Consider the following 19,822-nt stretch of genomic DNA (forward strand, 5'->3'; position numbering starts at 1 on the left):
GATTAATTCTGCATTACAATTGTAGCTATGTAGATTTATATATTTCTGTAAAAACTGTTTTAAACATCTTTTTATGAATAAGAAAAGTGGTTTACACTACTAGATAAAGTGTATGTATCCTGCCCTGTGGAGCAGACATTAAAATGTACTTTTAGGAAATGGCACTATTCTTAACACCAATTCTCTAGTCCAATGTGGTGCCAATAATCCTACAAGTTCAGAACAAAGACAAATGCTTTTTTCAAATGCAAGCATCAGCTATTCTGTCTAAACAACTCTGTGCCTAAATATCAGGCCGTGATTGTCAAATGAACAGCAACACATGCTTTTCCATGTGTCTGTTTCTGGGTTCAACATGTCATATTCTAGCGAGTCGCTTTTCACTTTCTTACAACTTCAAGTCACATTCCGCTTATTTGTCAATAGACTCGCTGAGCAGTATCTTGTCAAACATTTATTACACAATGGTAGTCTTGTTTCTTGTAACCAATGCCCTTGACCTGCATTTAAAGAGAATAAACCAACAGTGATTTTGATTTTTTTACTGTGGTATTCACTGTGTTCTCTTTATAGTATGATTCCTCATCACACACAGTCTCATTGTGAGGCCAACCTCATTGTGAGCATTGTTATGGATTTTGGGCTGTTTTAAGGCATTGAATAACCCACAAAGAAGTTGTTATAATTATGTGGTGTATTCTGTGGTCAATGTAAATACCATTCCTTTTGTTCGCCTCATGACTGTAATCACTACCAGTCATCGAAATAAAATTAGAAAATGTATTTCATTGTGTGGCATTATCATGCAGTCCGCATTTCATGCTAAAAAAAAATTTTTATAAAGGAAAACATTTAAAATCCAGCATGACTATGGCGCCGCCTTGAGGCTGGGTAGCGCAACCACACCGGCGGCCAATCGACTTTCCCAAAATAATCCTATTGGTTAATCATGAGGGCTTGGATTCCCGGAAGTTGCTTCCGTTTCGTCCTCAAAATAAAACTACAAGGAATACAAATCCCATCAACCACTTCAGCTCTTGCGCAGTTGCATTGTTGAATGAGCGACATGCTTGGAGAATATTATAGATCTTATAACATTCACCTGGGGTAATGTTGAATATTGCACACTACTGATATCGGTAGGCTACGTAATTGGCACTGTTATACAGTAAATCGCTACGGCAATGTTTAGAAGCATTGATGAGGTTAGAAATACTTTCCAGGTTAGTTGCTAGCAAAATAGCTATGCGTTTCAGTTTTAAGAAAACAAATGCATGGCCTTCGGGGACAAAGATGTAATCAGTACTTTAATGTGATTTAAGTGCTCTCGTTTAGTGTAGATTTTGGAATTTGGAAGCCCAGGATCAAGTTGCATGCAGGTTGCCTTATCAAGCTGTGTACTGGCGAGCTAACGTTTAAGATCATGAGGATTGTAGACGTGTTATTTACATTTACTGAAAAATCTTCTAGCTGTCTCTACCTGATGTCTAATGTTAGCTGCTAATTTCAGTTGGTCAACAGTTTGCTGCCACTGTAGTGTAGCTACACTGTCGACGTGGCTTATCAATAGGTAGCTACAGTAGAGCTTAGATTTGAGCTGTTTGTGAGGAAGGGTCAGATAATTCTCGAACTTTGTTCCAGTTTTAACTAATGGCCAAGGAAGAATGTGTCGCACAATCGAACCGAAGCGAAGAGTCCTCAACTCTACGACATCGGAGAGCAAACCTGAAGACTGAAACTCAGAACTCCCGTACTTTAAGCCACAATGAGATGTCCAAACCAAACGTCGAAGACAGTGATGACGATACAGACCCTCAAGATGACTCTCAGTCAGCAAATGGGACGTCACGCCAAAGTTTTAACAGTGAAATATATCCTCCATATACTGAGACGCACAGCACCGTTCCCCTTCTGGTAGTGTTGCTGCTTTCTTTCTCCACGCGCCTCTATAAAATAACGGAACCCCCTCATGTGTGGTGAGTGATATTTGCACCGGGTGTAAACACCGGACTGGGTCTGTTTATGTTCACCGTAATCACACCGGGATCCTTATATGTTCTAGCTGGGACGAGACCCACTTCGGAAAGATGGGGAGCCACTACATTAACAGAACCTTCTTCTTTGACGTCCATCCACCTCTTGGCAAAGTAAGCCTGATCCTGACACGCAGGTGTTAATAGTGACAGAAAGCAGGTCTTGCCATTTGTTGTCTAAACCTTTAATAAATAACCCCCAATCCTATATGAGCTGCTATTCTTATCAACAACATAATATAAACGAAGAATTGAATACACATCAAGTTAAGAAATTGATCCACCACCTACATGTTTCAATTGGCCAATAAGGCCGCACCTACCTTGTTGTTTCTGGGCCCTGTGTTCCAGATGCTGATTGGTCTAGCTGGCTACATGACCGGCTACGATGGAACCTTCCCTTTCTCCAAACCAGGAGACAAATACGAGCACCATAACTACTGGGGGATGAGAGGGGTGAGGGTGGCCCTAGCAGAGCCCATAACTACTGGGGGATGAGAGGGGTGAGGGTGGCCCTAGCAGAGCCCATGGCTTCCAAAGAGAGCTTGATGTAACAGCGCTCTTCACAGTAGAGGCCAGCGGCCTATTCCAGAAAGCGAGTTAACCGAGTAAGCCAGTGTAATGTCAGGGAAAGTAACTGACGTAAGCCTGGTTTATTCAGTGAACTGAATGGGGTCAAGCCCCTGGCTTGACCCATGTGTTGTGTGCCTGCAGGTCTGTGCTGCTCTGGGGGCCTGCCTGCCTGTTTTTGCCTACCTCACAGTGCTGGAGCTGTCCCGGTCGGAGACTGCTGCTGTCATGGCTGCCGCAATGCTCGTCTTTGGTTAGTGAGATTCAGTGTTTGTTGTTGTTCTGTGCAGGGGCGTACATTTGTTGTCAAACGTGTGTGTGACAGTGTTTTTAATCACAGAGGATGCAGCAGTTGTTTTCTTCATAGAAAGTGGGGGACAGATTTTCCAGGATTGTTGAAGACAAAAGAAACCCTGATTCTGTATCCGATGGTAACAGATACTTTTTGTTTTTAATTGGTGTTTTTTACTGCTTGTTTTCCTTGGCCCTTGCTGTTGCAGACACTGGCTGCATCACCCTGTCCCAGTACATCCTACTGGACCCTATCCTGATGTTCTTCATAATGGGAGCAGTGCTGAGCATGGCCAAGTTCAATCAGCAGAGATGCCGGTAGGGAGGACATATCTCTGGGTTTTTATCAGATGAGAAGATTAATATTATCAGATACGATTATCAAAGGTGCAGGTGTATACTTAAAAAAAATAAGTCTGTCATAATGCAGGGGTATATATTGTATTTCTTTGACTATTTCCTGAGCATCTAATGTTCTGAGCCTGTTTGTAATTATCCTGCAGACCCTTTAGCTCCCCCTGGTGGATGTGGCTGGTACTGACTGGCGTGAACCTGGCTGGGGCACTGGGGGTGAAGTTTGTGGGCCTGTTTGTCATTTTGCTGGTGGGACTGAACACAGTCTGGGACCTCTGGAGACTTCTGGGAGATCTGCACTTGTCCTTGGTACAGTGAAGGCATTGAATATTTAATATTGAAATTTAAACACCACCTCGCCCCCCCCAAAAAAAAATTCTGCTTAAAAAAATCTAATTCAATTCGAATGGTGAAATTCAGATCCCAAAACATTTCTTTTTACATTGAAATCAATTCATATTTAAATTTTAAAGAGGTCAATTCAAAATCAACAAATTCAGTGATGTTTCTATTTCAATATTAAGTATTCAATGCCTTTTAAAAATTCAAAACATTATGTCACTGATTTACTTCCATATACCTTCGCTTACCCCCAACACTAGTGTACACGGTCATGCTGGGATCTGACCTCCATTCCTCCTGGTCTTGTCTCTCTCCACGGTGACAGGTCGACGTTGGAAAGCACTTGCTGGCCAGGGTGTGCGGGCTCATCCTGCTGCCTCTGTTTCTCTACATCACCATATTTGCTGTGCACTTTGTTGTCTTGAACAAGAGGTGAGCATCAGTAGACTTCTTCTCGTGGTGTGACTGTTATGAACTGTTATGAACTAGGGATGCTCATAATTAACCGTGTAGCCGAACCGTTAACCGACAATACGAATGTTTACTGGTTAATACTATCGGTTAAATAGTGTTGCCAGTGTTGACAAATTCTAGCGACAAATCTAGCGACTTTCTGCTACTATGTTGTTAAAGTCGTCAATCATGTAGTTAAACCTAGCTCTCTCAGATTCAATGTGTTTTCATTTTATTTATCTGTTTTAACGAGCTCCGGTTATCTGTCAAATTATTTTTCAAAATGAGCATCCCTATTATGAACATTTTCTGTCCCTGCTGTCTCGTAATATCAGTGGGTCTGGAGACGGCTTCTTCAGCTCCGCCTTCCAGTCTCGCCTGATTGGAAACAACCTTCACAACGCCTCAATGCCGGAATGTGAGTTTAGATCCCTGTGATTGGTTATCTGCTGGGTTGGCTCTCAGGTCTCTTGTGCTACTGGATGAACGATGTTGTTCCTGTGCAGACCTGGCGTACGGCTCCACCATCACAGTGAAGAACCTGCGCATCGCTGGAGGGTACCTCCACTCCCACTGGCACCTGTACCCCGAGGGCGTGGGGGCCAAGCAGCAGCAGGTCAGGCTCCAGAGACGAAGAATCACCTATACTGTCTTCACTTAGCAGATGCTTTTATCCAGAGCGACGCACCAGGGGGGTTCTGAACCTGCAACCTGTTGATCTGCAGTACAAGGCTCTAAGAGCGTCTGCTAAAAAATGACTAAATGTAAATGTAACCACTATTATACCCTTTACTGGGTAACATTTAGACAGAACTCCTTCTCGTGCTTGAATCCCAGACACTCCATGATGTTCTTGTTGTTGTGTCCAGGTCACCGCCTACCTCCACAAGGACTACAACAACCTGTGGCTGCTCCAGAGGCAGGAGGAGGGGGACGGTAGGAGGCAGGAGGAGGGGGACGGTAGGAGGCAGGAGGAGGGGGACGGTAGGAGGCAGGAGGAGGGGGACGGTAGGAGGCAGGAGGAGGGGGACGGTAGGAGGCAGGAGGAGGGGGACGGTAGGAGGCAGGGGGAGGGGGACGGTAGGAGGCAGGAGGAGGGGGACGGTAGGAGGCAGGAGGAGGGGGACGGTAGGAGGCAGGGGGAGGGGGACGGTAGGAGGCAGGAGGAGGGGGACGGTAGGAGGCAGGAGGAGGGGGACGGTAGGAGGCAGGAGGAGGGGGACGGTAGGAGGCAGGAGTTACACAATATCTAAATAGTAGTGCGATGACTGTCTGTCTTTGAAGCAGTTTGTTCATCGAAGATTTGTTTGTTTTCAGCACAATCTGGATCCCCGGACCTGGTCCGTGATGGTGACATCATCCGACTTCAGCACAAAGAGTAAGTATTCCCTTCTATGATTAGATTATTATTATTATTATTATTCCAGATCCTTGAGCCATATGCACAGTAACCTGACGCACCAGTGTTCTGTAAGCTAAAGTGTGACTCTCCTGTTCTACAGGACCACCAGAAACCTGCACAGTCACCTTCACGAAGCACCTCTCACCAAGAAGCACTTCCAGGTCACAGGATACGGCATTGTGAGTTAGAAACTACAGATGTCTCTCTCTCTGGATGCCAGTCTGTGTAGAAACTACAGCAGACGTTCATTTGGACTTCTGGGAGTTGTAGTCTTACACGAATGTCTCCCTGCCGCGCTGCTTCCAGAACGGGACGGGTGACCCTAACGACCTGTGGCAGGTGGAGGTGAGCGGGGGACGGAGGGGGGACCTGGTGAAGGTGCTCCGCAGCAAGGTGCGCTTCCTCCACAAAGCCACCGGCTGTGTCCTCTACTCCTCCGGAAAGACTCTCCCCAAGTGGTAAGAATCTGGCCGGGGGGGAGATGGGCGTCCTGGTAGCTCACCAGATAGGTGTGAGTACCATGCAGACTGATGCCTTACCACAGCGGCCTGGGTTCAAATCCTTCCTTGGCCCTTAGCTACATCTCTCTGTCTCTCTGACTCTGTTTGTCTCTCTGTCTTCCTCTCTGTGTCTCTCTCTGTGTATCTCTCTCTGTGTGTCTCTCTGTGTCTCTCTCTGTGTCTCTCTCTGTGTCTTTCTGTCTCTCTCTCTGTGTCTCTCTGTGTCTCTCTCTTTGTCTCTCTTCCTGTCACACTTCACTTAAAAACTGTCCAATAAAGCATGAAAAATGCCACAAAAGACAATGAAAATCAGGCTTTGTGTCCATGGTGATATTCATCTACCCTCGTTCTGATGTTCTTCGTTCATAAACGGTGTTGATGGCTCCCTGTGTGTCCAGGGGCTGGGAGCAGGTGGAGGTGACCTGTAGCCCCTACCTGAAGGAGACCCCAAACTCCCAGTGGAATATTGAAGACCACATCAACCCCAAACGTACGGTTTCTTATCTCTCTTTTGTCAACACTGCGTTGTGTGTAGTCACGATGGGTAGTTGTCAATAAAAGCACATCTATATGTTCTGTGTGGACAGTGCCCAATATCAGCCTGTCAGTGCTGAAACCTCACTTCCTGGAGATTCTAGTGGAGTCCCACATTGTCATGATTAGGGTAAGAAAAGAACAAAAAAATCTAAATAGAAGGATTCTCCAACTGAATTTTATTTGCTCTAATTGTGTTTTTATTTTTCCTGTTCCAGGGCAACAGTGGGTTGAAGCCCAAAGACAACGAAATGAACTCTAAACCCTGGCACTGGCCTCTGAACTATCAGGTACACAGCTCACATCTCTGACATCTCAATATTCTAACCATCATAAAATGAAAATGTACTCATCACATCTGGTTTGTCTCCTTACAGGGGTTGAGGTTTTCTGGAGTGAATGAGACAGAGTATCGAGTTTACCTGCTGGGGAACCCTGTAAGTACTCTGCTGACATGCCTGTGTAGTTACCTGTGTCTACCTCACACACGCGGTGCTGGTGTGACTGTGTGTGTGTGTGTGTCTCTCAGGTGATCTGGTGGCTGAACCTGTTCTGTCTGGGCCTGTATGTTACCATGGTGACCCTGGCCTCTCTGGCTCTACAAAGAGGAGTCTCCTTGGACCAGAAAAGACAAGGTTGGTAACAGTCCTCACATACTCACACTGTCCGTCTTTAATGGTCTAGTAGGATTAACCTCCTTCTCTTCCCCCTGCTCCCCCTCACTCCCTCTTACCCCTTCCTCCCTCCCTCCATTTCCCCCCTCCCTCTGTCCCACCTCCATCCATCTCCCCCCCGCACCCCCTCCCTCCGTCCCCCCTCCCTCTATCCCCCCCCGCTCCACCTCCCTCCGTCCCCCTCCATCCATCTCCCCTCGGTGTGTTCCAGAGCTGTGCAGGGTACTGAGGGAGGGTGGAGGCCTGCTGTTCCTTGGCTGGCTGCTTCACTACGCCCCCTTCTACACCATGGGCCGCATCCTGTATTACCACCACTACTTTCCTGCCATGCTGTTCAGCAGCATGCTCACAGGTACGGCCCCCCCTCCCCCCTCGCCTCCTTGGACCAACATCGCTGTGGTCTGCCTCCACAGTAAGGATCATGGCTGCAGGTTTGAGATGTTGACAATGACTCGTCATTTTTGCCCTGTTGTTTTGTGTGTCAGGAGTGACGGTGGACACCCTGCTGCGTGCTGCGGAGCTGTGCCTGTCCTCTCCCTCCTCGCTCTGGCTGCTGCGGGGTGGGCAGGTGGTGCTGCTGGGTGGTGTTCTCTACAGGTGACCTGCTAACGAGGCCTCGGCCTCCCCTTCCAGCCTGCGTACATATCGACAGGGGTGGAGGTTTCATTATACAGGGATAGGGGAGTCAGTTGGCTGAGCGGTTAGGGAATCGGGCTCGTAATCTGAAGGTTACCAGTTCGATTCCCGGCCGTGCCAAATGACGTTGTGTCCTTGGGCAAGGCACTTCACTCTACTTGCCTCGGGGGGAATGTCCCTGTACTTACTGTAAGTCACTCTGGATAAGAGCGTCTGCTAAATGACTAAATGTAACGTCCAACCCTTTTGGAAAACGGCAAATCTGTCCATCCCACCACACACACACACAAACACACAATTTATATTAAGAATATTATATTTAACGGCTGCTGTCTCGCCCACATTTGAAAACAAACCCTCTCGAGATGAATCAGTTATGAAACGGCTCCCGTTATTCCCTCTCCTCATTTAATGGATTACTATTCTGTTTGTTTTGTGTTCCACCCAGCTTCTATCTGTTTCACCCTCTCTCGTACGGGATGAAAGGGCCACTGGCACACGACCCTGCCAGCACCATGGCAGGCATGAAGTGGATGGACTCTTGGGAGTTTTAGTCACTTAACTGTAGAAGGAGTAGTGTGCGCACCATTTCTACAAAACCTAGTTTTATATAAAAGTTTTATATCAGTGACTTTTAAGCAAGTATTGTATGTTCCCAACACATCATATTTCTTTCTGAATTTCAAGGTATTTTCATAATGTGAACAAGACAATTGTTTACACGGTCAAGTGTTTTACATGTGTGTGTCTCACCATTTAAAGGTGATTTATTCATGTAGTTTCAGTACATTTCAGTTTACAAAATACTTGAGCCGCACAGTGGTGCGTTGTGCAATAACAGGACCAGATACACGTACTCTGTCTAAGTTAGCGTCTAAAAACTTAAATCACTGGCACATGTTTGAGAGAGTGCTAATGATGTCAACTGAACTGCCTTATCGTGTTAAGTTTGTACTGATTTGCAATAATAAGTGCCTGAGGAGAGTGTACAGAAACTGAGAACACTAATAACAATAATCAATAATTTAATTCATTCGGGAAATGTCCTTTAATTTAATGTTTTGGCGGGATTGATGGGAACATTGTTTAATAGTACGGCGTAAGTCGTCTTTCTGTTTGTGAAGTGGACTGTTCAACTAACTAAACCTCATTTTTCTTTGTTTTCCCATTTTATAAATAAATATTAATAACCGTTTGTGTCTGTATGAGCTGGAGATAGTTAGTGCAGACCTTGATGTACACGTCAGTCTGGACTGGTGTCAAACCATTGGTTGTCTTGTGTCACGTGTGCGAGTCTGAAGATGGCGTCCCCAAATGGAGGTAAATTCTAATTCCCCTCTCAGTTACGGAGTGTAAAAAATGCCTTTTTAATGTCATCGTTCCATCAAACTGTTATGTTTTTGAGACAAGGTTTGTGCGAACATGTGAGTTCATAAACGTGAAGATACTGTATTGTCAGATAATGTGTAGCAACGTTTTTTCACCAGTTGATCCACTAGCTATAGTGTTATTGTTTGGGAAAGCTAGCAAGCAAGCTAACTAGCAACAGTATAGAGTACCACACCACCAAAATGTATTTCATTTTGGTCGACAACTGAGATTTTTAGTTAATGTTTCCAACTAGCAAAGTGTGATGAATTTGCCAACGAAACTGGCAAAGATTGACCTGGCAACATCTCCCTCATATATATTATTATCTAATTAAGTTAATATAAATGAAATATGACATCGCCCTTGATGGTGTAATTGAACATAGATAATGTTGAATTGACAACCCTTTTCCTGGCTCGCAAGGTGATGATTTTGAGTCTTCTCTGCTGAGCTTCGAGAAGCTGGATCGAGCCTCGCCAGACCTGTGGCCAGAGCAGTGTAAGGTTCAACACTCCCAAACCTCTTGGCTTGTATGTACGAGTACATTATTGCGGTCCATTGTTTTGCCTGATTCTTCATTATCTTTCTCACAGTACCAGGAGTTGCAGAATTTGCTGCCTCCTGTAAAAATGTGAGTTCACTCAAACATATATAGAATCTAGGTTTTAATGTTGGCTACCATAAAAAAGGGTTGGAATCTATAAGAAGAGTATTTTGTCTCATATTTCAGCCGATCAACAGTTCACCCCCTAAGTGGATGGCCGAACTGGAATGTGAAGACATTGAGATGTTAAAAGGTGAAAACGGTTCCATGTGACCATACAACCATAACTACATTACCAGTCTGAGTACTTGAGCCGGTGTTGACTGTGTGTGAAACCGGTCCACAGAGCTGGGGAGTTTGACTACAGCCAACTTGATGGAGAAGATCAAAGGGCTTCAGAATCTAGCCTATCAGCTGGGCCTGGAGGAGTGTAAGTATATATAACATAACTTAACACAACATATCTTCTCATACGTCATATCATCATCATTTCATCTGTGAATCGGCACAAGCTCTTGGTTACTTTAGCAAACCACAGCACATATAAACACTGTCCCAGGTTATTTTCCCTCTTGCTGTCGTCTGAAGCTGATATCTTACAACTCACCACTAGATGGTGCAGGTAGTCCTTTGGCTAATTTCTGTCACCTCTGTCGGGTATGTGGGGAGGGGAGGGGGAGCGAGGGGGGCGGGGGAGTCAGACTGTGTCACTCAAGGACAGCCACTTTCTCCTCTTCATGTTTGAATTTCATCACAATAATAAACCATAGAACCCAGTGTCTCTGTTGGAAAGACTGTTTACGTATGGAAGTCTTGCACCTCATAGTGAGTATTCCGATATGCTGGGAGCGGAATCTGGTTTGACAGATTTTCTGCCTTCATTGTCCTAATCCTTAGAGTGAGGATTAGAGTGATGTAGCAAAGTGCTCATGTTTTCCCAAAGAGGAAGACGGGTTAAAGGCACTTGCTCAGGGAATATCCTAGCTATCCCAAGGTTGAAGCATTCACTATTCAATAGAAGCACCAAACATATATTTTAGCTCTCTGCCCCCGTACATTACTTAAAAGCAAATCCAGCTGAATGATGTCACACTCGTAATGTTTCTGGTGATGAAGTTCCTCTGCTTGTCGTTGGCAGTCCCTGAAAGGTAGTTCTTTGAAATCTGGGTTTAGCTGACATGTCTGTTTGAAACAGTCAGCTGTAATCTTGTAGAGGGGGCAAGACCCTCTGACCTTCCAGGCGTCCTGCAGGTCAGGCAGGTCGGCCGTGCCAGGCAGGGCGCGCAGGCAGGCAGGCAGGTCGGCCGTGCCAGGCAGGGTGCGCAGGCAGGCAGGGCGGTGAGATGACGTCTGCTCATCCTCCCTCCACGGTGAGCGCCGCTGGCGTTCTGGAAAATTCCATAAAGACAGGATGATTAAAGTAGGCTCAGTCTGGAGCGGATTACACCAGACATGATTTGTCAAAGCTTTGCCCTACTCACAAGCAGGAGACGGGTGTGTTTTTTGGTACACATCAGCTTTTTTGTGGTTAATGGAAGCCCCTGTTGGAGTGGTTGCTAAGAGACATCACTTGAATAGAAGCTATTCAGAGTATCTGTCTGCCTGGAAGCTGAGGACACCAGAAGGGATCCGACAGCCCTCAATCTGAATGAAAATGCGAGGCCAGATTAGTGTAATTGTCTTCACCAGAGATGTCGCTGAATGATGTAGAAGCTGCTTATTTCATATTTACAGATGAGGAACTTTTCTGTGAGTCTACATACACACATAAAATCCAAATGAAACAAGCTGATTATTGTCTGATTCTGGATCAGTTTATTTGACCCAAACAAGAGCTCAAGTTAAATTACAGGAATATTTGTCTATATTTGAATATCTGAGGACCACCAGATCAAACCCCATTAGAGCTGTAACAGTGTTCATTTGACCAGGTGTGGTGTTATTGAAAGTGCGGTGGTGTTGAAGGTGCGGTGTTGTTGAAGGTGCGGTGTTATTGAAGGTGTGGTGGTGTTGAAGGTGTGGTGTTGTTGAAGGTGCGGTGTTGTTGAAGGTGCGGTGTTGTTGAAGGTGCGGTGGTGTTGAAGGTGCGGTGGTGTTGAAGGTGCGGTGGTGTTGAAGGTGCGGTGGTGTTGAAGGTGCGGTGGTGTTGAAGGTGCGGTGGTGTTGAAGGTGCGGTGTTGTTGAAGGTGCGGTGGTGTTGAAGGTGCGGTGGTGTTGAAGGTGCGGTGGTGTTGAAGGTGCGGTGGTGTTGAAGGTGCGGTGGTGTTGAAGGTGCGGTGGTGTTGAAGGTGCGGTGGTGTTGAAGGTGCGGTGGTGTTGAAGGTGCGGTGGTGTTGAAGGTGCGGTGGTGTTGAAGGTGCGGTGGTGTTGAAGGTGCGGTGGTGTTGAAGGTAAACACATGAGGTTGAAGGTGACCTCACCTCAGTAAAGTTCAGCGCTGTTGGAGACGAGCAGTGTCTGTCTGCTTGGATTGCCCAGACACAACTGAAGTTCATCCATTAGAAGTCTGTCTGTCTGTCCTGTCTGACAGGCCTGGCTAGTGTAAACACCATGGTGCTGAGGGGGGAGGCAGGTGGGCTGTCCCTCCCCTCAGGTGGACATGACAGCGCTGGGTCATTATGGGGCTCTAGCAGGGAGCAGGGAGGTAATGGCCGCCTGGTTAATGTGCTTCACTTTAATTTTCTCCTTTTCCCGCCTGTCAGCGGAGGCCTTGTAAATCTGCACTACTTTTTCATCACGTTTGTGTGCTCTTCAGCGGCCGTAAACGAGCCGTGGGAGAGAGGCGTCACAACCGGGGGGGTGGGGGAGGGGGGCAGAGGACAGGATTTACTGCCCCTCCCCCTTCAACATGTGGGCTATTAAAGAGGAAGCTGCTTAATGGACATACAACAATCAGCCAAAGAACCCTCCCTCCCCAGGCCCCCTCCCTCCCTAGGCTCCCTCCCTCCTCCCCTCCCTCCCTCCCCAGGCCCCCTCCCTTCCTCCCCGGGCTCCCTCCATCCCCTGGGAGTGAGGGGCTGCTGGAAGGCACTGCCTCCCCCTCACACAGCAGCCTGCTGGTTCAGACCTCTTTTGATATATATAGATATATATATCTATATATACCACATTAATAAGTCATCTGTACTCCGGTTATGGGGGAGATGGAGATATGCAAAGCAAAAAGCCTGAGTATGACATGCAGATGTGTTGGGCTGCACTAGCTGTGCACGTTGATTCACAAACAGGCCTGTTTTGTTTGTACATGTTTGTGTGGGTGTGTAAGGAAGGTAGGACTCACGCCACGGCCCCAGAGACGCCCTCCTTGTGTCGCTCTGTCAGGTCTCTCCCTGAGGGGCGGTGGTGGGGAGGGGGGGCGGCGCGTGCCTCCTCCAGGCCCCAGCTGCCTCTCAGCCCTGTGATGAATGCCTTGTCGTGGGCCACTGAGTAGGGCAGCAGGCCCCAGGCCCCAGGGACCTCTGAGGACTCTGGTAACTACTGTTATTGGAGGTAATTGAAAGCAGAGTGGTCCTGAGGGACTCAGCATGCCTCAGGCAGAGGAGGTAACAGCTCTGCGTGCTGCTAGCCCTGCATGCTGCTAGCCCTGCGTGCTGCTAGCCCTGCGTGCTGCTAGCCCTGCGTGCTGCTAGCCGTGCGTGCTGCTAGCCCTGCGTGCTGCTAGCCCTGCGTGCTGCTAGCCCTGCGTGCTGCTAGCCCTGCGTGCTGCTAGCCCTGCGTGCTGCTAGCCCTGCGTGCTGCTAGCCCTGCGTGCTGCTAGCCCTGCGTGCTGCTAGCCCTGCGTGCTGCTAGCCCTGCGTGCTGCTAGCCCTGCGTGCTGCTAGCCCTGCGTGCTGCTAGCCCTGCGTGCTGCTAGCCCTGCGTGCTGCTAGCCCTGCGTGCTGCTAGCCCTGCGTGCTGCTAGCCCTGCATGCTGCTAGCTGTGCGTGCTGCTAGCCCTGCATGCTGCTAGCTGTGCGTGCTGCTAGCCCTGCATGCTGCTAGCTCTGCATTCCGCTAGCCCTGCATGCTGTGCATGTCTGGACTCCTGATCCACGGATCCATCACCACGGTGATGTTCCGGAGAAGCAGCCCAGCACATAGCCGGGCTGACCCCGGCCCCTCGCCTGCTGACCCCGCCCCCTCGCCTGCTGACCCCGCCCCCTCGCCTGCTGACCCCGCCCCCTCGCCTGCTGACCCCGCCCCCTCGCCTGCTGACCCCGCCCCCTCGCCTGCTGACCCCACCTCCTCGCCTGCTGACCACACCCCCTCGCCTGCTGAGGTGAGGCTGACCCCGCCCCCTCGCCTGCTGAGGTGAGGCTGACCCCGCCCCCTCGCCTGCTGAGGTGAGGCTGACCCCGCCCCCTCGCCTGCTGAGGTGAGGCTGACCCCGCCCCCTCGTCTGCTGAGGTGAGGTTGACCCCGCCCCCTCGTCTTCTGAGGTGAGGCTGAAGGTTACCCATGACCTATCCACCTCCTCCTCCCCTCCCTCGCTCCCTCCTCCAGATCAATCTGGACCCATTAAGACGGCAGCGCTGCTGAGTATGATAGCGTTCATGGGGCCTCGCTGTGCTAATGTTCCTCCATCAACCCAGCAGGGCGTGGCGGGCGGGTTATGAAGTGGCATCACGCCTCCCGACACAAGCTGAATGAGGAACAAGGGGCCGCTCCTCTCTCCCCCTCCATCCTCCTCTTCTCTCTACCTCTCTCTCCTCTATGGAGGTCCCTTCACAATGGGAAGGGCCTCTGTGACTAGAAGTCTCCTCTGCCAGGTTCCTGTCACGACAGAGATGTCATCATTGCTGAACTACACCTGCTGCTGCTTGGGATTCTAGACTGCACCACTGAGATACAGAAATACTGTGGATCCTTAGAAAGAGGACCGTCTGCACTAGGATTAGAGTTGAAGCTGACACACACACAAACACATAAACATACTCACACACACACACACATAAACATACACACACATACTCACAGCAAACACATAAACATACTCACACAAACACCGCCTCCCTAGACTTGCCTGCATGCCGCATTCTTGAGCAGATCGGAAATGACACCTCATTTCCATAAAGGCATTAGGAATTCATTGGATTTTCTTTCCTAGCTAATCATACTGCTGGTGGGGAAACCTTTTAGGCTTTTAAATGAATGAATTTTGACTGATTGCCTATTAATAAGGACACCTCTTGACAGAGCTAGCTGGGGCAGAGCAGGGGAGGGCTGTGGGTGTCTGTGAGCCTGTGTGTGTGTGTAATTGATTGTGTGTGTGTGAGAGGTTGTATGTGTTTGTGGTGAGGGGGGTCAGTCCTCACAGCTAGACAGGGATGCGTAGAAGAGGATGAGACAGAGGAGGGGAGAAGAGAGGGATGGGGAAAAAGGGGGATAGATATGGAGAGTGTAGAAGGGAGAGATGGGAGGAGGGGGAGAGGAGGAGGGAGGAGCAGGATAGAGGAGGGGGGAGGAGGAGGGAGGAGCAGGATAGAGGAGGGGGGAGGAGGAGGGAGGAGCAGGATAGAGGAGGGGGGAGGAGGAGGGAGGAGCAGGATAGAGGAGGGGGGGAGGAGGAGGAGGGAGGAGCAGGATAGAGGAGGAGGGAGGAGCAGGATAGAGGAGGGGGGAGGAGGCGGGAGGAGCAGGATAGAGGAGGAGGGAGGAGCAGGATAGAGGAGGGGGGGAGGAGGAGGGAGGAGCAGGATAGAGGAGGGGGGGTGGGGTGCGGTGCTCTCAGTGGGGACATAAAGAGGAACCAGTGGCTCTCCTGGGAAATCACAGGCCCTGTCTGCATCTTAAACATCTCTGTGAAGTATCAATAAGTGGGTAATTGAATTTTGAACACAAACATGAGCGTCAGGTGTATGTGCAGGGCGGGGGAGGGAGGGTTGAGGAAGGAGGGTGAATGTGTTGATGATGGGGGTGTGTGTGTGTGGAGAGGTGGGGTGGTGTTGATGGGGGTGTGTGTGTGGAGAGGTGGGGTGGTGTTGATGGGGGTGTGTGTGTGTGGAGAGGTGGGGTGGTGTTGATGGGGGTGTGTGTGTTTGCACGTGTGTTGTCTCCCTCCACAGTCCTGGGGGAGCGACTCACAGCAGCGAGGCAGTGAGAATGGATGTTAAATCCATTAAGTAAAGCTTAGAGGCAGTAATAGCTGGGTGGCAGCAGGATCTGGCCGGCGGGGGTCAGATTAGTCTGGCCGACTCGTCTGCCCGACTCTTAATGAAAGTGAGTGTGGGGAGCCGGGGCCAGGGGTCCGGGGGCCGGGACTCCTGTTAGCCCAGGTGGTCGTCTGTCTCTGGGGCTAACTGGGGTCCAGCCTCCCCTGCACACGGAGACCCCTGGGGGGGGAGGGGGCAGCCCAGTGATGATTACTGTCATTTCACACACTGGGGAGTTGCTCTGCGTGCGTGCGTGAGACCGTGGTCCCTCTCTCTCCAGCAGGACTGAGAGGGTGGTTCTGGAAGCTGCAGGATGGGCTGCTGGTGACCATGGTGATGCCATCAGGGTGCCTAGGGGGTCAGATGGCTGAGCGGTTAGGGAGTCGGGCTAGTAATCAGAAGGTTGCCGGTTCGATTCTCGGCCGTGCTAATGACGTTGTGTCCTTGGGCAAGGCACTTCACCCTACTTGCCTTGGGGAGAATGTCCCTGTACTTACTGTAAGTCGCTCTGGATAAGAGCATCTGCTAAATGACTAAATGTAATGTAAATGCCATCACAGACACACCTGAATACACAAGTCTGTGTCCAGACATACACTATCACAGCACCTGGCTTCTCTGGATCTTCTAGCATTATCTATGGGATCTTTATGAACCAAGCTGTGTAAATCTCAATATGGATGCGGAATTCACAATATTGTTAACGATGGAGAATAGTCATTTAGCAGACACTTTTATCTAAAGTGATGTACCGGGGATATTTGAACCTGCTACCTGTTGATCTGCAGTCACATGCTCTGATGTCATCTATGGTCAGCATGGGCTTCAGAATAATTAGAAAGCAGCCAATCAGCAGGGTCGAGACAGGGACCTCTGCACCAATCCATACGCTGTCATCTGGTATGGATGGCAGCTATAACAAGTTGCTGATTAACTTGGTATAGAATTAGTAATTGACCTTTCTAATCAACTAAACAAATTTCTAACTCCCCCTAATCAGTATTGATCGCCTGTGAGAAAGGTGTGTGTGTGTGTGTGTGTGTGTGTGTGTGTGTGTGTGTGTGTGTGACAGAGAGAGAGAGAGAGAGAGAGAGAGAGTGAGTTGGCAGGCAGGCGGTTGTTTTAGTGAGAAAGGAAATTCATGGATGGAGCTGAGAAAATGTTTGACTCATCATCTTCCCAAGCTATATGTGCTTTTGTGTGTGTGTGTGTTTTGGTCCTTACATACATACAGAGTGCAGGTTCCTAAAGCTGTTCTCTTAATCAGACTGTGGTGATGCAAATAATGTGTTTCTGACTGGGGAGGGCTTCAGTGAACTCTGATTAATGAGTGTTTCACAGGGGGAGGAGACTCTAGGGGCATGGCCCTGGGAGGGAGGGAGGGGAGGGGGGGGGAGGGGAGGGGGGGGGAAGAGAGAGAGGGGGGGAGAGAGGGGAGGGGAGGGGGGGAGAGAGAGAGAGGTGAGAGAGATTTGTCTTCAATTAGCATATCTCTCCAGAAATCAGTGGTGTACATAAAGGAGCCCTTAGCAAGGACATCCCTAGACAGACTAGCGATTAGGAGTGGAAGGGATCAATAGGCCTGCTTCCAGCACGCTCTCTGGCTCTCTTCACATCCAGTATGGAGACGCCTCGTTGATGAGCTGTCTCACCTTTGTAGATCCCACCAAGCTCTCTCTCTCTGTGTGTCACTGCAGTCTGAACCTGAAGCAGCTTGCTCTCTGTGTGTCACTGCAGTCTGAACCTGAAGCAGCTTGCTCTCTGTGTGTCACTGCAGTCTGAACCTGAAGCAGCTTGCTCTCTGTGTGTCACTGCAGTCTGAACCTGAAGCAGCTTGCTCTCTGTGTGTCACTGCAGTCTGAACCTGAAGCAGCTTGCTCTCTGTGTGTCACTGCAGTCTGAACCTGAAGCAGCTTGCTCTCTGTGTGTCACTGCAGTCTGAACCTGAAGCAGCTTGCTCTCTGTAGCTTTCTCTTTAATTCATGTTCAGTCGTATGTTAGCCTACACTGAATGAAACGTGTATCGATGAGAACAGCCTGTTCTTGTCTTGTCTCCCTCCTGACATCTCTTCCTCTCCAGCACATGGAGGCAGGCATGCCTGACTTCCTGCCTCTGCCCGGCTGCCTCTGCCCGCCCTCAGACAGCAATCACAGGCAGCGTCTCTGGTAGAGAGCCCGTGTCTTATGTTGTTTACCATGTCCAGAGTGAACAGATGTTTGTATAAATTACCTCCCACGTTCGGCATCGCACAAATTAAATACATGACTCGCATTGCTAAGTGGCTACTGTGTGGTAAGGTACTGGCCTGTGCTGCTGTAGCTGTTCCAAGGCCAGCCTCGGGAGAAGTGGACTCTGAACTTGAATGACAATGTTTGCTCTGATGATTTACATTTCTCTGCCTTTCTCTTCAGCCAGGGAAATGACCAGAGGAAAGTTCCTGAACATCTTGGAGAGACCTAAGAAGTGAACTGTTCAGGATGGCGGCTAGCCAGGGGCTGAAGAACAGGCTGGGTCTGACCCAGGTCTGACCTCTGACCCAGGTCTGACCTCTGACCCAGGTCTGACCTCTGACCCAGGTCTGACCTCTGACCCAGGTCTGACCTCTGACCCAGGTCTGACCTCACCACCACCACCACCTCCCCACCTTGATGTCAGAGACTTATTGGGACCCAGTTTGACCCCTCACCCACTGAGGACTGAGTTGTTTGAAGACACTAAAGGGCTGCGATCTGTTTTCACCCTGACGTCCACTTCTGTTGTTTTCAAAACCACTTCTGTCTTTAGTTTCACCTGTTGACTATTTATTATTTTATTTCATCCATTTTTTACATTATTTGCATTTCGCCAAATTGTGTAATAAAGTCGTTAAATGAAATGTCATATTATTGTGACCGAAACCCATACTTGATCCGAATTGTCCAAAATGTTTTGATTGACCGCACAAACTTGAATCAGGGCGGTAAGTTGGTGTCTGGGGGTTCCACGCCAGTGGGTACGGGACGCCTCCTCTGAATGAAGGAGCTCTGATGTGACTGCCCCCCCCCCTCCTCACAGCCACTCTCATCTAACGAGGACAGGAAGTAGAACCCACACACAAAACATTGCGTAAAAATAATCTAGCTCATTGTCGTCTCTGTTAATGAGAGCTGACATGATTACTAGGACTGGTTTTTTTCTAATTAGCACACTTCCAGCGACTTCGGCGCTAGCGGTCAAGCAAAAAGGGGAATCGGACAGGCATGTCGAACAGGAAACAAAAAAGAAGTCCGTCCGGCGTGATTAGGTAAGACAACGCCTCGGGCTGTTCCCTGCTGGAGGTGTAGCTGGGGCCACGCTGGTGAGCTCTCCCTCTACACAAGCTCCACGTCTCCACAGGCTGCTAATAAGCCCCCGGTTGTCTTTCCGATTCACACGGACAAAGGCCACAGCTACCCAAGTGGCTGCCCCCGCCTCAAGCATGGACCCTGATTCACCTCTGGAAATTATGGATTATTTATTTAATTTCTCCATTCCCAGACTGTTGTTCTGTGCTCACTGGAGTGTCCTGTCCTGGGACAGCCCAGTGGCTTGGGGGGGGGGGGGGGTGGAGGGGGGGGCTGTGTGTGGTGGAGGGGGGTGCTGTGTGGGGTGGAGGGGGGGCTGTGTTGGGTGGAGGGGGGGCTGTGTGTGGTGGAGGGGGGGGCTGTGTGGGGTGGAGGGGGGGCTGTGTGTGGTGGAGGGGGGGGCTGTGTGGGGTGGAGGGGGGGGCTGTGTTGGGTGGAGGGGGGGGCTGTGTGTGGTGGAGGGGGGGCTGTGTGTGGTGGAGGGGGGGGCTGTGTGGGGTGGAGGGGGGGCTGTGTGTGGTGGAGGGGGGGCTGTGCGGGGTGGAGGGGGGGGCTGTGTGGGGTGGAGGGGGGCTGATATGCAGGAATGTCTTGAGTACCAGTACCGTAAACACCCTTCTTACTCCAACAGTCATGTAAACTTAACCTTATTTTCTGTCACGT

At 49.5% G+C, this 19,822-nt stretch overlaps 2 protein-coding genes across 5 annotated transcripts in view; both read left to right on the plus strand.

The window, feature by feature from the left end:
- Nucleotides 1-1,034: 1,034 nt before the first annotated feature.
- Nucleotides 1,035-8,984, plus strand: pomt2 (protein-O-mannosyltransferase 2). 2 transcript variants are annotated; one of them, XM_062469946.1, is made up of 22 exons: nucleotides 1,035-1,139; nucleotides 1,642-1,976; nucleotides 2,063-2,147; nucleotides 2,385-2,489; nucleotides 2,748-2,856; nucleotides 3,104-3,212; nucleotides 3,398-3,557; nucleotides 3,916-4,022; nucleotides 4,379-4,461; nucleotides 4,550-4,659; nucleotides 4,913-4,979; nucleotides 5,361-5,421; nucleotides 5,546-5,624; nucleotides 5,752-5,903; nucleotides 6,344-6,435; nucleotides 6,533-6,609; nucleotides 6,698-6,769; nucleotides 6,857-6,916; nucleotides 7,009-7,114; nucleotides 7,365-7,505; nucleotides 7,639-7,750; nucleotides 8,238-8,984. In XM_062469946.1, exons 2-22 carry the CDS (start codon nucleotides 1,651-1,653, stop codon nucleotides 8,341-8,343), a joined length of 2,319 nt encoding a protein of 772 aa, XP_062325930.1. In that variant the 5' UTR covers nucleotides 1,035-1,139; nucleotides 1,642-1,650; the 3' UTR covers nucleotides 8,344-8,984. The 2 variants fall into 2 exon arrangements, with proteins under 2 accessions (XP_062325930.1, XP_062325932.1); XM_062469948.1 differs by having other exon boundaries at nucleotides 1,041-1,107.
- A 25-nt stretch (nucleotides 8,985-9,009) lies between these two features.
- Nucleotides 9,010-19,822, plus strand: part of lin52 (lin-52 DREAM MuvB core complex component) — a 123,830-nt gene continuing 113,017 nt past the window's right edge. Inside the window, exons 1-7 of one of the 3 annotated variants that reach the window (XM_062470087.1) lie at nucleotides 9,010-9,109; nucleotides 9,584-9,658; nucleotides 9,754-9,791; nucleotides 9,891-9,957; nucleotides 10,051-10,134; nucleotides 18,248-18,347; nucleotides 18,395-18,711. In XM_062470087.1, the coding sequence (XP_062326071.1) occupies nucleotides 9,091-9,109; nucleotides 9,584-9,658; nucleotides 9,754-9,791; nucleotides 9,891-9,957; nucleotides 10,051-10,134; nucleotides 18,248-18,303 (339 nt within the window). In that variant the 5' untranslated portion in view covers nucleotides 9,010-9,090 and the 3' untranslated portion in view covers nucleotides 18,304-18,347; nucleotides 18,395-18,711. Of the gene's footprint in view, nucleotides 9,110-9,583; nucleotides 9,659-9,753; nucleotides 9,792-9,890; nucleotides 9,958-10,050; nucleotides 10,135-18,247; nucleotides 18,712-19,822 lie in introns of those variants that run through there. The other 2 variants (XM_062470088.1, XM_062470086.1) reach the window with 2 other exon arrangements.

Source organism: Osmerus eperlanus, chromosome 9 (assembly GCF_963692335.1).
Source record: "Osmerus eperlanus chromosome 9, fOsmEpe2.1, whole genome shotgun sequence".
Classification (NCBI taxonomy): domain Eukaryota; kingdom Metazoa; phylum Chordata; class Actinopteri; order Osmeriformes; family Osmeridae; genus Osmerus; species Osmerus eperlanus.